Source organism: Lottia gigantea, assembly GCF_000327385.1.
Source record: "Lottia gigantea unplaced genomic scaffold LOTGIsca_55, whole genome shotgun sequence".
Lineage (NCBI taxonomy): Eukaryota > Metazoa > Mollusca > Gastropoda > Lottiidae > Lottia > Lottia gigantea.
The window spans coordinates 75,090-94,472 of record NW_008709889.1 but is presented as its reverse complement, the minus strand read 5'-3'; the positions used below and the strand labels follow the sequence as shown (position 1 = coordinate 94,472).

The 19,383-nt window shown below is 32.6% G+C and overlaps 1 protein-coding gene across 1 annotated transcript in view; it reads right to left on the bottom strand.

Moving 5' to 3' along the window:
* LOTGIDRAFT_126829 (hypothetical protein) overlaps positions 1–19,383 on the bottom strand; it is a gene marked incomplete at both ends in the record, with an annotated part of 96,941 nt that overhangs the window by 48,434 nt on the left and 29,124 nt on the right. The window contains one exon of the mRNA XM_009063021.1: positions 7,541–7,771. Within this exon, the coding sequence (XP_009061269.1) occupies positions 7,541–7,771 (231 nt within the window). The remainder of the gene's footprint in view (positions 1–7,540; positions 7,772–19,383) is intronic.

Sequence of the window (19,383 nt, the reverse complement as noted above, 5' to 3'; positions counted from 1 at the left end):
AAGATAAAAAAATAACAAAATTTAATTACATCTTATATTGACAATATCTTCAAATATAGCTTGCCAGGCAAGGTAACATACGCCCACAGATAGCTTTGATTGTAAGTATTATGAAATTCGATATATTTACCATCTTCATAATGACATTGACACATAAAATCAAAAGAATCTAAGAATGTAAAGAATTGTAGCTTGTAGAGTGAGCACAAGTTGCACAATATAGCTAATAGAGTAAAATTTCAAGTCAGACAGGATATTTTGGTGAAAAATTATTCGATCATCACAAAAATCGATAGGGATCATCTTCATAATGACATTGACACACAAAATCAAAAGAATCTGTAAAAAAGTGTAGCTTGTAGAGTGAGCACGAATTGCACAATATAGCCAATAGAGTAAAACGTCAAGTCAGACAGGATATTTCCATAAAAAATTATCCGATCATCACGAAAAATCAATAGGGATCATCTTCATAATAACATTGGCACACAAAATAAAAATCAAAAGAATCTGTAAAAAATTGTAGCATGTAGAGTGAGCACGAGTTGCACAATATAGCTAATAGAGAAAAACGTCAAGTCAGACACGATATTTCGGTGAAAAATTATTTGATTATCACGAAAATCAATAGGGATCATCTTCATAACAACATTGACATACAAAATAAAAATCAAAAGAATCCATAAGGAACTGTAGCCTGTAGAGTGAGCACGAGCCAAATGTGAACGGACCGACGGGGTGATTACAATATACGCCCATCTTACGTGTGGGCGTATAAAAAGGATCTGAACATCTTATGTGTAGGGCTGGGCAATATGCAGGTATCACAATAAATACCAGTATCGAATTAACATTGTCAGTAATATCGCCTCAAGAAAAATACTGAAATATCTTAAAACCATTCTTTAAGATAGCTTGCCCACTGGCAGCTTTGATTTTGAATAAAAATATTTAGCAGTACAGTAACAATCACCAGTATGAAGGACACACTTCTTTTGAAATCTTTAGGGCTATACTGAATAATATTGAGTATGAGTTATTGCTCTTGTTCTTGAAAACAGGTTCAATTTTTAGCTCGTGAAAACTCTATAAGGCAAATATTCATCTTTCAGCGCAGTTCTGAATAATTAAACCAAGTTTTGTCAAAATCCGGCAAGAATCATGCCTTTAAGTGTTTAAGAGCTGAAATTGAAGTTTTCTGATTTTCAATAGGGTTTATTCTTGGGTGATAACAAACACTCATGCCAAAAATCCGTTAAGAATTGTGCCTTCTAGAGTATTTACAAGCTAAAAATTTAACGAGTTTTCAAGAACAAGGGCAATAACTTATTACTTAATATTTTTCAATTCTTCTGATTTTCAATAGGGTTCATCCTCATGGGTGATTACAAACACTCATACCAAGTTGTCAAAATCTGTCAAGAATTGTGTCTTGTAGAGTGTTTATAAGCAATTGTGGACGGATGGGCGGACATGGGTGACAACAATATACGCCCCCCCATTTCATGTGGGCATATAAAAACCATTTTGCCATCTATCAATGCTTAGTTTGCGAATGTTAACTTGTCATCTACCTACCTATCAATGCTTTTTATCCTGATATCCACCTGAACCTATACCCTTATTTTTTATGAAATTTTAGAAATACTTCTTGTTTTAACCTAGATTAATTAAGTATTCCCTATCTAAACCCTAATTATATTCCATTTATGCCCTTCGGGCATTTCGGATTAATATTGCATATTCCTGGTTATCCAGCCCGAATACTCATGTTTAAAGTAAAAATAAAACCATGAACCCTGACCTATGTCACGTGATCATAGTTGATGTCAGGCCCAGCAACCTCTTGTCAGTGTCTTTTTCTGTTTTGATCTAGACCAGGATAGAGCTCGAATACTCTTACAAGTTTGAGGTGTTCCTCAAGTATTTGTTCAATTTTTTTAATTCATTTTGTTGATTATTTTTCTATGATATTATCAATAATTAAAGTCGTGTCGCTGATTCGATTTGCCATTTGTGTTGCTATTTTTAGCATCATATATTTTATGTTGGTTGTTCCGTCGGTTCAATCTTTAATGAATTACAATATGAGTGATTTTTCCGATCAAGATTTTACTGGTTTCACATCTCAAGACTTGAGTATTGCTGAAAATATTTTGATTAATAATACTAATCAGGGCGATACGTCTAAGTTTGTTGATCTAATAACAAACGCTTCGAAACCGGAAGTAAAGTCTTCCAATGTAAACAAATGGAAAAGGAAAAACGTGGAGAAAATTTCAGCTACAAGTAAGAAATCTTCAAATATTTCTCGTACGGGAACAAATCCAACGTGTACGATCACTTGGCCTCATTTAATAATACTGATGATCGTTCTGATGTTTTCGTTAATCCGAATTCAATAAATAGGACCACAGGTCATAAATTAGATGATACCACGAGCGGTGGTGGGCAGATTAATAGTTTACAAATTGATAAAGAACAATTTAACAGAAACGAACTAGCTGATTTAAAGAATCAAATTGCATATTTAACATCTATTGTAGATAAACAATTAAACAATGATAATATTTATAGGCCTACTAATGTTGATTTAGGCGATCATATTCAGGATGTAAGAAATTTAGAACAAAATGTTAGTTCTCCAGATAATTTTTATAACGAACCAGTTATTGATCTGGTTGATCCTCAAGAAATTATGATGAGTTTCTTGAGGAAACCACTGAGGTTCAGGAGGATGATTTTGATATCCCTAAGATATTCCAAGGGGATGATACTTTTGGTAATCCAGTCTCTGATAATCTTGTTAGTTTCTGTTGCCACTACTAAAAAAAGTAGAAGTTGCTAAATTGACATCCAAATACTCTATACCGGAAAATTTTAAATGTTTGGTCGCACCACTCGTGGATGGAGACATCTGGAACATTTTACCAAAGGCTGCCCAATCTCAGGATTTGTCTCTTCAAGATGTCCAAAAATTGATAAGCATTGGTATTGCCCTCTTCTGTCAATCTTGGCATCTAAGGATCGCACCATTGATCAGAACAGTCAAGTTGCTTTAATTGACTCTGTTGTAATTTTGGGCAACTCATTGAATGAAATTTCTCTGAGACGTCGACACTTGATGAAACCTTTTTAAAGTAAGAGATACCATCCTCTTTGCTCTGCTTCTCGACCTATCTCTGGAACTCTGTTTGGTCCAGACATTTCAACCAGAATCAAGGAAATAGACCAATCTGCCAAACTTTACACTCCGATGAGCTACAATAATAAGAAATTTGATAATTATTCAAATGCTTCATATAGTAGATCTTGGTATAAGAGGCCTTTTTTAGCTGGAGGCCAGAGGAGATTTTAACCTCCAGATCGAAGAGCAGCATATTATCCAAGTTACAAAAATTACCAGAACAGGGGCAGACCATACAGTACTCGAGGCAAAGCCAGAGGTATTTACACAAAGAGTCAATAGATCATGTAAGTACTCCTAAGAAAACTAGTAAGGAAACTTTTAGAGCTGGTCAGTTTTCAAAGTTTTCAAAAAATTGGCAGAATCTTACAACTGATAGTTGGATTATTGATACAATAAGTAATGGTTACAAAATTGAATTTGACTCTTTACCTGTTCAGTGGTCTTTGCCGAATTCACCATACCTTTCTGTGACTGAGATTGATGTCATTGATCAGGAAGTAAGGAAACTCCTTAAAAATAATTGAACCTTGTGATCCCGCACCAGACCAATTTATTTCGAATTTGTTTTTAGTACTTAAAAAGAATGGTACCTTGAGACCTGTTATCAATCTTAAAAAGTTAATAAATGATTTTGTATCTTATGACCATTTTAAACAGGAAACTTTGTCGGTTGCTCTGAAATCTATTACTAAGAACAGCTTTTTAACATCAATAGATCTTTGTGACGCCTATTTTTCCATTGGAATTAATCCAAGTGATAGGAAGTTCTTATGTTTTGTTTGGCGTGATGTAATTTATCATTTCAAATGTTTGCCATTTGGTATTTCATCAGCACCTCGGGTGTTTACCAAAGTTTTGAAACCAATTTTTTCTTTCTTGAGAAAGCAATCAATTATTTGCTGTTACTTTATAGATGATTCACTTTTCTCATCTTCAACTATTGAAGAATCAAGGTCTAACACATGTAAGGCTATAGATTTGTTTCATAGTCTTGGATTTGAAGTAAATTTTGAAAAATCAAAATTAAAACCATCTAAAGAATTAGTTTTTCTTGGGTTTATTATAAACACAAGTTTTGATGACTCAGGATAAGTTAGATAAGATTGTCTCTTCAGCTAGTAATTTATTAGCTTCTGTTTTCACTGTAAGAGATTTAGCCTCCTTTATTGGTCTTTGTTCTTTTAGTAGAACTGCAATCCGACCTGCCTCATTTTATATACACTATTTAGACAAAGGCAAAACAACATAGCTTTCACAATCCAACCTTGACTACGATACTGTTGCGAAACTTGACTCTTATATGATCCAGGAACTTTATTGGTGGATTGACAAATGCCATCTTTTTAATGGGAATCATATTCAGCCCCCACCAGTGGATGAGATGGTAACCACCGATGCATCTGAAATGGGTTGGGGAGCTCACTTAAATAATTTTCAGACAAATTCTTTATGGCTTCCAAGTGAACAAGGAAATCACATTAATTTCTTAGAACTGTTGGCAGTGTCTAAGGCTTTGGAAAGTCTTTGTTCTGAACTCCATGATATACACATCTGTATACAATCTGATAATTCTGTTGCTATTGCTTATATCAACAATCTTGGAGGTGCAATAAATTTATTACATGAATTGTCCAAATCTATTTGGTTATGGTGTTCTAGACGGAATATATATTTGTCTGCTAAGCATATCCAGGGTAAATTCAACCTGGAGGCTGATTTTTTATCAAGGAATTTTTCAAATTCTGCGGATTGGATGCTCCATGAGAATACATTTAATAAGATTTGTAACTATTTTGGTACTCCGGATATAGATTTATTTGCATCCTCCTTAAATTATCAGATTGAACCTTACGTTTCTTGGTATCCAGATCCTTACTGTGTAGCTTGCGATGCCTTCACTTTTTCTTGGAGCAATTATTATCCTTACATTTTTGCTCCTTTCAGTTTAATACCACGGATCCTCAACAAGATTATGTTGGACAAGGTATCTTGGGCAATAATGGTTGTTCCAGCTTGGTCAACCCAGGTTTGGTATCCTCTACTTTTAAACCTTTTGGTGGATTACCCACTTCTTTTGCCCAAGAGAAGAGATTTATTGAAGTTAGTCCACAGCGGTGCGTTGCATCCATTGAAAGGCAATTCCCTCAGGTTGACCGTTTGTCTTGTATCAGGACAAACATTCAGAGTAAAGGCATTTTAAAAGAGTCTGCAGAACTCATCCTTAACTCATGGCGACCTAAAACAAACAAGCAATATCAGTTGGCTTGGAATAGATGGAATCTTTGATGTGTGCAAGGGAAAATCAATCCCTTATTTCAATCTATAGAGAATTTGTTAAATTTTCTTGGGGTTTTGTACAAATCTAATTGCTCATATAGTGTTATAAATGCAACACGTTCAAGTATAATTCAGACTTTGCTAACGGTAGGGAATTCCCATCTAAAAGACCATCCTTTACTTACTCGTTTCATGAAAGGTGTTTTTGTACAAAAACCTCCTAAGCCACGCTACTTGGCAACATGGGATATATCTATTTTATTACGATATTTAAGTTCTTTGTATCCGTTGGATTCATTGTCTCTACGAATGCTTACAATTAAAGCAGTTTCTCTGTTGTCATTGTCAACTGCCCAACGTTGTCAAACATTAGCATCTTTCTCTTTAGATTCTGTGAAAGATTCCGGGACAGCTATAAGTCTCTCAACATCGAGTATATTAAAAACATCTCGTCCTTCACGACCTCTATATAGTGTTAACATAAATAATTATAAAAATTTATACATATATTTCAACAACAGAGAATAAACGTAAAACACAAAGTTTATTTATTTCTTTTTTCAATAAAAAAGCTGTATGTGCTTCTACTATTTCCAGGTGGATTAAAGAAGCTTTGATTTCTTCTGGCATTAATACAGATATTTTTAAACCACATTCCTTAAGAGGTGCTGCCTCGTCTGCTGCTAACTTAGCAGGACTTTCTATTTCAGAAATACTGAAGACAGGTGATTGGAGGTCAGAGAAGACTTTTGCTGACTTCTATAACAGAGATATTCTGCCTTCCTTTTTAGATGTTGTGTTGAATAAATTATGAACATTTTCAGAATTTTTAATCTTTTTTCAATTCTTGTTGTCAACCTCTTTAAATTACGCAATATTAATCCGAAATTCCCGAAGGGCATAGATGGAATATAATTTAACTCTCAGCCAAGCGCCCGATAGGGCGCGAAGGATGAGAGAAATTATATGAATATATAGCCCTCCCAAGTCCCTCCCGGGTTATATGTTTATATAATTTAAGGTTGACAACATGCCTGGCTTTAAATAGACACTGACAAGAGGTTGCTGGGCCTGACATCAACTATGATCACGTGACATAGGTCAGGGTTCATGGTTTTATTTTTACTTTAAACATGAGTGTTCGAGCATATTCGGGCTGGATAACCAGGAATATGCAATATTAATCCTCAAGCCCTCGGGCTAAATATTCATATAATTTCTCTCATCCTTCGCGCCCTTCAGGCGCTTGGCTGAGAGTTAAATAAGCTCACTCTTGCTGCTTATTGGCTTCAATTGGCTGTGTCTGCTTTGTATAATTGCAATTGCAACTGATTTAAATAAGTCTCATCACAAATGAAGTGAGTAAAATCAACTGCTAAAATAAAATGAAAGGCAATTTTCAATTAGAGTAAATAAAAGTATGAGGTAAAAAATATTAGCAAGAGTCAAGAGTAGAAAATATAGTAGTAGATTGTATTGTTGAATCAACTTTGATTAAGTGTCAATCTCTATGATTTCTATTACAATAAATGATGATTGATGTAGAATTTATTATTAGTCTTTATTCATTAACTTTGACAACAACTTGGCACCAATGAAAAGAAAACAAGGCTTTGAGATGTTACAGGAATTTCAAACAAACTCCAAAGCATCATATTTTTCACATCAAATCTCATTACATTGCTCTTTTACACTGAATCTTTAGGTCTGTCTGACCCAATCTAATTAAACTTATAGCAAGCTGAGCTAGGATATTTACTGCCATGTTTCTGTTAACCAACTGCCATCTTCTGTCCCTTACTTCTTAGTATTTGTGTATATTGTGGTTAGATAAGTTTTTTCAAATTATTGATTTTGTAGAGTTTTCAGTTTGTTTTCTATAAAACAATTTGTATCAAAGTTCTACTTGTCCAACTGAAACTACGTCAGTTTTATGAATATAGAAACTAAGAGTAACATCAAGTTTTTTTTCGGTTCTATATTACTATTTAAATGTGGGCCTTATGTCAAAGTTACATGCTTAGCATGGCATTAGGCCTTGTAAGGGTTCAAATAATAATTTCATCTACTCACCATCTTTCTTGTAATACAATATATCCACCTGTTTCTCTTCACTCCCTTGTAGGGCCTCTTTAATCTGTAGTATAGCCAGGGCAGAGGTGAGAGGACCATGCATAAAGTCACATAATGATGACTTTTGCATTACCTCTGCCCTGGAACATCCAGTCAGCTCACAGAAACCATCGTTACAGAAGATGATTGGTAGTGTTTCCACCTGGGCATTGGCTATCACAAAATTACGATCTGAAAATACAAGTGACAGAAAATGTTATTACCCTGGCTTCATAAATAAGAGGATAAATAATAAAAGAACTGTAAGAAATGCATAATTTAGTCCTTTACTATATTAAAGTTCTTTATTCTTTACTTGAAAAATAAAGAAATATCTTCCTGTTGTTGATTGATAAATGTACAAAAGAGTAAAAGTAAATTCTGGAATAATATTATTAAATTTTTAATCACATAGAGACTTAGTTTTCATAGATCTTTTCTACCAAGAAGTCAATCTTCATTCATAGAATATCAATATATATGTACATTTTTGACCGAAATTCTATCTTATTCAAAGTTACCAGAACTGCATGAAGATTACAAATCATTACCAAAATTTGCCACTTCTACAAAGTGTGGTTTATCAATATTTCACAAGCAGAAAGCATGACAAAGGTAGTTTACAAAAGATTATGCATTATTTAAGAAACAAACAAGCTATAAATAAAGATAGACACAGGCTGAGCAATCTGACTAAAACTGACTCCAGACATGTACAATTGAAGAGTGATCTAATGTAAACTTACAGCGATGAATTAAAAACAAATGTTGATATTCAGAATATTGAAATAAAATCCTATAAAATCCAATTATCTTTGTGTATATTTGTGGAAAATGAAAATTATTCATCTGCTAAGACAATAGAAAACTAATCATACTGTGTGTTTATCTCATATAAAAATGCATAATGTCAGGGAATTGCCTTTACTCAAATTATACGAACAAAAGTATTATCTACATAAAACTTTGTCATATATCATTTGTGTCTATATTTGTACGATTCAAAACAAATGCTTGTGTGTGAATAGTAAAGGATTTTAATTATTCTTTTACACAAACCAAATTTACAGAAGTATTTCAAGAAAATATAATCTGTATGAATTGAGATCTTGGGCATGGCTAGCTTGATTAGGGTGGGAAAGACGTCATTTACTTTATTACATCAAACAAATGGTGGTTTGAGGGTATGCTGCCTTGAATCAGTGCTTAGTCTGGTCTTATATAGTCATTATTTTTCTTATTTTTTCTAGAGACCAGGGGGTTCAAAAGTTTTTAAAGTAGGGGGCAGTTTCAGAAAAGTAGGAGGCTGGTATTTCCAAGATTCATTGGCGGAAGATAAGAGTCAAGGGGAGTTAATACCTCCCCAAAGAAAATTTGGAAAATGAAACATCAGACATGCATAATTCTGGCACTTATTAAATATTAATTAAAAATTTATTTATTAATCAAACATAAGTTTTAAGCTTTATGATGGATTTCCATAACTATTTAGTGAAGCAGTTTGTTTTTAATGCGACAATTGAAAATGCACAGCACTTTCAAGAATATAGAGCAGCTCTGCAAATTTCTAAGTTATGAATGGCATCATAATTGTGTAAAAACCTTGTCACTTGATTGTAATTTTAATACAAAATGTGTTTCTAAATATTAATTAGAATTAATTACTGTATAATACGCACCATTTCATACATTCGAATGAATCGGAGAAAATCTGTCACATAATAATTAACTACCAGTCCGGACGCAAAAAGTAAACAAGTTGGCATAACGTAGACACCATAATTTTGAGTAGAGATAGCGCATATCCACCAACTTGTCTTCAACAAATACTTTTGTTCTTACGGTTATATTTTAATTGCATTTTTCAATCAATTCAAAGCCAAAGATAGAAATAATATTTGTTTGTTACTGTTATTTCTATCTTTTCATGACATTGAGTCTAAATTTTCAAGGTCGTACGCGTATGAATCTCGATTGAGAGAGACAAAACTAACCGAGAAATATAGGAAGCTCAGGGTTGCAATTTATACAGTTACGAATATTTATAAGCCTGTCATTATTTTTTTTTTAAGAACCTCTCTAAATTAAATGTGTTTTATATCTTTTTGAAAATGACGAAGCTTTCCAATTCTAGTTGATTGTCGATTGGTAGGGTCCAGATCTACCAAGCTAGTGTAAGCCATATCCCGATTCCCAAAAGCGTGAACAATAGTGTCGTTTTTTATTCGGAGGTTATGAAACAAATCTTATATCGTCCAAATGAAAAAAAAAATGCTTTACTGACGAAAATTACATTCTATTTTGCTTGAAATTGTATCTCAATTAGCGATGCCATGTCAGTTATTATGTCCCCTGCATAAGTTGGTCAGAAAAACAAATTGCAAGAATGGAAAGTTTACGGGCTGTCATAAAATGTTAAAAGGATTTTATGAAACGAAGATACAGATCACATTAGATTCGGACATCCAGTCTAGCAGGATTATCTAGTAATAGTAGAAAGACCTATGCAACGGCGTCTAAGTTGTTTATTGATTTCGTTTTCTGTAAAAATAAGGATACCGTAAAATACCGTAAAATTTCGATTTATAAAAGCGAAAGTAAAATTTTTTTTTTACGTGTTTTCAACGAAAAGTAGCCGGTGAAAACGGCACAAAATGAGGATTTTAAACGGCGCTTTTCACTGGCTGCCGGCTACTTTTGAACCCACTGAGAGACTAGGCTAACCTAAGCACTGTTTATCTCTGAACTATATGAGTTAAATCCTTATGGCTATCTGTAATCTTACCAAATAAGTACAGGTTAGCTTTGATTATTTATTTCTTACAAGTTCTTGTGAAATAAGTTATTTCTCAGTATTATGCTCTGCAGTTATCTTTGACATTGCTAATGAAAATTACTAGTTGTAGAAGAGTTTCCTGTGGATTGATTTTTAGTCTCTATAATCTAAATAAAGACATCTGACAGAAGAAATCTGTATGAGCTCTTTATCTGTATGTGAGCTAATTTGTGAAGAGATTAGGTTTAGGAAACCTAGAATGTGTTAAAGATATTGAAATACATTGAGAAGGCAATGATATTATCTGCTTATGTTAGTGGAGACCTAGTCACAAGTAGAAATTAGACCAGGGTTTGTAACAGTTGTAAAGACTCTAATTGGCTAGATTCATGACAGAACCCTATAGTTAGTCCAATCAACAGAATTGACTAATCAATACCTCCTATAGCAAGGTCATAAACTCTTTAACTAGTATCCTTTTTACTGCTTCCACATTTCCTCCAGTTGCAACAGATACATCCGGTGTTTTCAAATCAATTTCTAGCCTGCATTTTGACAAATTGTTAGAGATAATGAAAAAATTTTCTTGGCTATAGGCAATCAAATGATGTAACATCAAATGTGTATTTTTTGCTAAGTGAACAAGTTTTTGAAAAAATCTTCTTTGACCTACATATTCTTCCACTGATTCTTAAGGCAAAAATTCTGCAGTTGTATGTTCTGTTGTCAATTTAAATCACTTCCTGCTGGATTTTTTTAAAGAATCATTAAACAAAGATTATAGGGCCATGATCAAGAGCATCACCAAACACAGATTTAGTCTGCAAAAAATTGCACATCTACCTTAAAAAAGTTCAATTTCATGATTTTAGTCAAAGGGTTGCAGAGTTAATGCCCTTGGATTAGTTAAAATATGACTGGCTTGTGATTATAAGAACTTCATGGATGGGATTGTTCACAGAAATAAACATTTATTTTTGTCATAAAGTTGGAGTTGCTATGGAATACAATTTTGAGCAAGCTCTTTGAATGTTAAATATGCCTATAAGAAACTGTTCATAAAATGGTACTTATACGGTCATTTCAGGGTTCAATGAAGACAGATAAATTGATTGTGTTAGATCATTCTGGAGTTATATAGCTCTCACCAAGGTCATTTCATATCATAATTTTGTTGATGCACCCATCTCCTTTCCTGCAATAGTTCAATTTCTCTTTTGCTCTTAAATTTGACCAACAAAAATCAATTCAGTTGCTTGATATAATGTCTGAAATCATCACAAAGGACCTTCTGATTGACAGCAGCCATAGATTGAGTCATGCATCTTTTCTTGTTGGTAAATATAGCAAAACTACTAGCTACATAAGTATATTTTTTGACTATATTTGGATTAAGAAATAGTTTCCATTTCAAAGACAATCTCCATATAAAAGGCTGATGAAGTTCAATAGTAGACATATTTCATGCTTAGTTCAGTGGAATACCCACTTGGTATGATAGTATACTCAAAGGTAGCCAACTGAAAAATTAATAGCCGTAAAAGTTTAATTTGCTTTCTATCCATAGATAAGACATTGAGCTGAAATGTATTGAGAAGCATAAAACATGACAAAACACTGTCACCAAGAAAGACAATTATGCTACTTATACCCAAAACACACATGTCTGGGTAGCTTGGATGTAAATATTTATGATGAAACGGGATAAATAGCAAGACCACTAATTCACAAAGGTTGCAATAAAGCCAACTCACTTTCAAAGATTAAGACAAAAGTTAAGTTTCTGAGTGCTAAAATACACTGAAAACTCACTAAGCTGACCAATGACAGAAAGTGACCAGGTCCAGTATGATCAGTACAGTTATGAGGACAATAATTAGAACATTAGTATTGGGCCAGTGTAAGGTATAATTATATACTTATTATAACAAAAGTGGTGCATTAAGATAAGACGACAATTAAATAAACGCACCCTGCCACGATTATCATATCTAATATTGAGTTTGATACAACGTTTAACTGTTTGGTATGTTGGGAAGTAAAATTTATGTCAAATAATGAATATATTGATACTTATGAGTTATCAATTAAAAATCATCCAACTGGACAATAAAAAAACACTCAAGTGAGATTTTCTCAAAGTTCTTGAAATCTTTAAGATATGATCACAGACAGGATGCCATTGGTCTTTATGAGGATGTAATGAGTTATCTGATCCTGATTTGACTGGGTTGATGAAGACTATGATCTAAAAATAGCAGAGTAAAGGGTAAAATAATTAGTTAGTACTATAACCTGAGAGTATTGTGTGTTTGTAATGAGAGAAAGTTATTTATTTATCAGAGACAGATAGTTATCTTATACACCTAGCTCAACCCCCATTCTCTGTATATATGATGTAGGTAATTTCTTGGAACTAAAAGAGCAGACAGGTCACAGACATAAAAAAGCTGTTCTATAATAAATTTGGCAAATATTTATTTAATTCTGTCTAGATTCTCAACCTTCCATAACCAAACTATAGACAATAAGTTAAATGTATATAATGTACATTATAATTAGGTACCTCGAGATCAGACAGGTCCCAGACACAAGCTATGGTGTATCGCAAGTTCAACTTATAATTATTTTGATTTAGAATAAATTGCAGGGGTCTTAACAAAATATAGATTCTATTTTATGAGTATATAGACCACAGATTAGGTTATATTAAATATTTTGTCAAATTTGTAATTCTATTTTTAATTATCTAAAAGAAATTAAATACATGAATACAAATTCTGATTCCAGTAAAAATATGTGATAAATAAGTAATCTCTACAAGTCACTTCTACTGCTTTATATTTAATTAAAAAATTACTTCTTTACATTCAGTTTCATTATAATATCAAATTTTGTCTATTTTTGTTGGACTATTTAATTTAAAAAAAAAAACAGTAGCATGTTTCTGTTAATTTCTGTTCTTTACAATTTAATCCAGCTTCATTCCAACATGGAATGGTTTGACCCTCTTTCATGTCTTCATGTCATTGTAAGTTTAATATCCAGTGTAAAATTTGCGTCAATTTTAATCATACTATCCAGGATAACTTTATCTCTTGAAGCTCCATTTAACCATCAATATTTTTTACAAAATCAACTTTCTTAAGAGGTTCATTTTCACCACTTATTGGATTACAGCATTTGTCAAAGTCAGAGAGTTGTCAAGCTGACATTCCTTTTTATTAAATCGGATTAAGTATCAATTATTAGAAATAACAACACAACTTCTATATTATATTAACAAGGGATGTTATTAGGTACAATTTTTACTTAGTTAACAGCTCTTGTTAATAATTATTTACAGTTCAATATTACAAGGCACAGTGAGAACAATTTTGTGTCTTTTAGGTCCTAATCGGAAGGTGAACGTGCTTAATAATTGATAAAAGAAATTTGTCATCATTGATCTTAGTAATTAAAAAGGTTTAAACCTACACACCTGATAACCTCATTTTATGGATATTCCTGGTTTTAATGTTATCAGAGACAGAATTCTTAAAATAAATATGTTGTTAATATGGCCTTTATGGAAGTGATTTATGAGCAAAATTGTAAGCTTGAAGTTTCTCATTGAATAGGATTACCTTAAAATTAGGAAATTGCATGATGCCAAATAATTCACTACATTTACTGATGTACAAGATGTCATCCTTTTTCATTTTTTTTTATTGCATAATTCTTTTAATTTCATAATAAGATTTTAAGCTTTTTGTTCTCAGACTCTAACTTAGTTATTCAACATTTGGATTCTGATATCAATTATCATATTGTTATTATCTGTTTTACATCTGAAAGCTCACACAAGAACTTTTCTTAGTTTCATGCAACAGTGGCACCTGAATGTTGAATGCCTTTAAGAAGTGCCATATTTTGATTGTGGGTACATAAACATGTACTTTTTGAGATGAAAGCTGGTTGCAATGTGTTTTGGTGTTCTGTGTAAAAATGATGCCAATGATATTTTAACATATTAGTACCCCCAGGTGAATTTCTAGTATAAACCAGTGATATAATCTGTGAAAACCCTTAAAGTTACTTTGATGCAATGGCTTGTTTTTGTGTTGTCACCTTTACCTGGAATAGTACAACTAATATCTCTTTCCAAAAAGTCAATGTCAATGGCATGAATCTTCTGTTCACTTTTGAAAATTCCTGGAGATAACAGTTTCGAGTAAATCTTTCCTTGACGATTCCTATTTAAACCTGTTTCCTTGTTTAAAGAGCACATACCTCTATATTTTTTTGTAATAAATGAAAAAGATTATTGTATTTTGAGTAAGAAATATTGCATTTACATGTCCTCACTTCATTTAACAATACATTTCAAAGTAAGAGCAGCATTATCCCCAATGGGATTGATCTTGATTGTCAGGGCTTTTCTATCGTGAAATACATTATTCTTCATGCCAACTCATAGAGGAAGATGCCTCTTACCTTTCATGAAAGTTTCAACTTGAAAAATTCAAGCGTTAAGTCACAATCGATAAAATAATTCTTTAACGGTTACATAAGTATTTTAAATTTCAAGGCCTCCATTTTTTACTGTTCTGGAAAATAGTTATTTCTTGTTATTTCTTGTGATTTTGTTAATTTAGCTATAATGTTATAACTCCATAATTTACATGTAACAACCAGAGAAGTACACAAACAAAGTTAAATTTTATATTTCTTATCGCCATCTTAATTTGTCGCCATTTGTAAACAAAACCTTCTGCGCATGTCTGTATTTTCGAAAACGCTAAGAAACCATGCACAAGAAAAAATTTCAATTTTGATTCCTTGGTGGCTAGGTAAATTTACAGAAACTATATAAAGGGTTTAGATATAGTTTCACGCATGATTAGCGTAATTCTTCACGTTGAAAATAAACCGGTCTAACCCTTTAAATATCAATATCTTATAATGTAACCTTTTGTCTTGAATAAAAATATTCATAGAACCAGCAACATCAATTGCACCCTGCTATGAGTGATGTACATAGCACAAAAATTGATGATTATCAAAGGGAGGCGTATCAACCTCATCAACAACAGAGAAACAAACATTAAGTAATCTTATCAAGAATGTAGTTCAATCTGAATGTGGAATGAAAATGACAGAATACTATTTTGAACTCATCTAACATTAGTATTAACCTACCACCCTACTACTATTTGATTATTACATCAAACAACATAACTCTTTGTGGGGGAATCATCACATCTCAGTAGTACACCTTTTCAGTTATTACTGACTATTTCTTAAAATCATCTACAGATAATATTTTAAATCTTGAAAGATCCAAGGTAGCTATAAGACTTTATTAGTGTCTACATTCTTTAGTTCAACTTGGACTTGCAAACTTTGCTGGAAGTAGGAATGAATTACTTTTCTCTTTTTGATGCAACCCTCAGTTAGTATGGAAGAATCAACATCCTCTTGATATATCATTATCATTACATACATATTGCAGATTTTCATCTATCAGCAAATCACATGTGTATGTCATGCAGTCAGAGTTCAAGTCGGAGGATAGAGCATATGCATTTTGCATAGATGCCATAATCTATATACATCAATAAAAAAATATATCTGTCACAAGACCACTAAAAATAGTTGGTATAGTATTTTACATCTCTTCAAAAATTTTACAGCAGTCTCAAATATTTTTCTTTGCCAAATTACAGAAATCCTTTGACTAGAGCTAATTCAAAGATAGAAATTTGGTAGATGAAATTGACCGACAGTAGAACTCTTAATTGGCAAACAAATATGGCAAGAACATGTTTTTGCAACTAATATCATATATCCATTACATTGTAACAGATATAACCAGACTGATTTTTCATATTCTTTCTATGATTTCAGCTATTTTCTTTCGTCACTAAGCTTTAATATCTATGATGATCTATTTTATTTAGTATAAAAGTCCAACAGACACTCAATCACAGCACGATAACCAGAAGTCTATTTTCTTTTTTCATCTAAAGTTATTCCAGCTTTTTTCTTCTAATACTGTGGTGGCGAGAGAATTAACATGCCAATTTCAACGCTGTAATGTTCTGTAAATGAACACACAACTCTGATGCCACAATATAAAAAAACTACATTGATTATTAGGTCTTATTACTACACTTGAAAAAATAGTTCTAATTTAAGAAGCGATTTGAAGCATTTTATATTATTCCATGAACAAAGCAACTTTTCTGTATAAATCAATTGTATGCAATTTTATACTCCCAAGCTAAACAAATATCAAGTTCAACAGGTTATGCAACTCGCTGTAAGAAACTAGTAAAATGCAGCAGTATGGAGCTGTGAGAAGAGGAAAACATAACTGACAATTTAACTAAGACAAACGAGTTATCTGCTAACCTTGTACACAAAGCAATTATTGCATCATGAAATGGATCAATGGCAGGAATACTGAGCTACAGTCAATAAGTCATTCTGTTACTTTAAATATTCTTTCTTTATCTCGGGAGACTGCAGCTGTCTTCCAAGTTAAATACCACAGACAATACTTGGTATTTTCTTATCTCATTTCTTATAAAAAAAAATCTTATCATTATCTAAGAAGAAGTATTTTTGTTATAGACAGTATTGACCTTCTCATCAGCAAAATGACAAAGTGACAGCAAATGACATGTAGAACTGCTTAAAAAGGTCATACTGCTTAGATGACTAGGCTTTTAATAAAAATCCTTCTTCTTACTCAGATAGTTTAAGATATATAAAGTTATATGCGCTATAAGATTTTATAATTTCTTTTACATAAGATAGCTTGCCAGACAAGACAATATACGCCCACTGGCAGCTTTGATTTTGAATAAAAATATTTAGCAGTAAAATAACAATCACCAGTAAGAAATATTCGTGAAAACTCTAGAAGGCAAAATTCAATCTTTAGCACGGTACTGAATAATAAAACCAAGTTTTGTCAAAATTTGGCAAGAATCATGCCTTTTAGCTTTAAAGAGCTAAAATTTGAAAGCGTTTTCAAGAACAAGGTCAATAACTCCTATAAAACATATTTCAATTTTTTGATTTTCAATAGGGTTCATCCATGGGTGATAATAAACAATTTCACCAAGTTTAGTCAAAATCTGTCAAGAATTGAGCCTTCAAGAATGTTTACAAGCTAAAAATTGAACATGCTCTCGAAAAACATGGGCAATAACTGATGCTACATATTTTTCGATTTTTTCTGATTTTCAATAAGGTTAATCCTTGGGTGATAATGAACACTCATGCCAGGTTTCGTCAAAATCTGTTAACAATTGTGTTTTCTAGAGTGTTCACAAGCTAAAAATTTACTGCATTTTCAAGAACAAGAGCAATAACTCATACTAAATATTTTTTCAATCTTCTAATATTCAATAGGGTTTATCCTTGGGTGATAACAAACATTCATGCCAAGTTTTGTCAAATCTGTCAAGAATTGTGCCTTCTGGAGGGTTTACAAGCTAAAACTTGAAGGCGTTTTCAAGAACAAGGGCAATAACTCATACTAATTATTTTTCGATTCTTCTGATTTTCAATAGGATTCATCCTTGGGTGATTACAAACTCTCACAATAAGTTTTGTCAAAATCACACTTTTTGTAACAACATTTTACGGTAGCCCTACTTTTACTGAAAAACAAAATCTCAAAGTCTTCATAGTATTTTATACTGTCAATCTGTTAGGTCTATAATAGACCTATATAACATAGATGTCATTTCAGAAATCTTTTTACTATCGGTAGATTATCATGCGCAATTGGATGTCTAAAATTGAACGCGTTTTCAAGAACAAGGGCAATAACTCAATATAATTATTTTTTGATCTTTTTGATTTTAAATAGGGTTCATCCTTGAGTGATAAAAAAATACTCACATCAAGTTTCATCAAAATCTGTAAAGAATTGTGCCTTCTATAGTGTTTACGAGCGTTTTAAGAACAAGGGCAATAACTCATACTAAATATTTTTTCAATCTTCTGATTTTCAATAGAGTTCATCCGTGGGTGATTACAAACAACCATACCAAGTTTCATCAAAATCAATCAAGAATTGTGCCTTGTACAGTGAGACGGACAGACGGACGGACAGGGTGACGACAATATACGCCCCCATTTCATGTGGGCGTATAAAAATGGAAACGGCAAATTTGGTTCAACACTTCGTGAGGGTGTTGCAGGAAAATAATTTAAAGATTGGACTGGAGATATTTAAGATGTCATGAATTACACCTTTGGAAAAAGTAACATTGCCAGTACATATTATTTACTAAATATTTTTTTGCGTTCAGAACATACTGATTTTTTAATATCGGTATTACATGTATGATGTAGGCCTACCGCTACCATTTAATTTAGAGGGATCATATGCTTGCTTTCTTGTTTTCAAACATCATTTCACATTGACATTATGTCAATTTGGAGAAAAAATTCATGAATTTACGCCCTTTGGAAAAATCTCTTGACTTTTCACCCAATCTCTAGATTTTTCAAGGCAAATCTGTGATTTTTTTTCTGACCTGTACACATGAATGTGTTTCCATTTTTCCAAGTTTCCAACTTTGCCTCAAGGCTTCTAAATTGGTCAGCAGACTGGTCTTTAGTCAAACACAAAGTAACAAGTCAACCCTTAATTCATTCACCAGCCTCTCTAAACCCACTTGAACACATTTATTCAATTGAGATACTTTAACATTGTATGCTACTCTCTAATTAATTTGGTCTGGAGCGTGTAAATTGGCCAATCAAATAGACCACCATAATGTCTTGATAACCCCACTAATAAAATTGTATCCCAATCAGCCTAAAAGCTTTGGTGCCGTCCAATGGTTAGTTTTCATGGCAATGGCTCTATTACACGCAGACTAGTGTTTCATCATATCAGTCTTGAAAGTGTTCCCTACTGGTTGCTGCTTCCGTTATTTCATATAACCATTTCCAAACTGTTTATAGCTCTGACATGAATATCCCAATAACTTATCTTGAACAGAAAGTAGTCTGTTACACA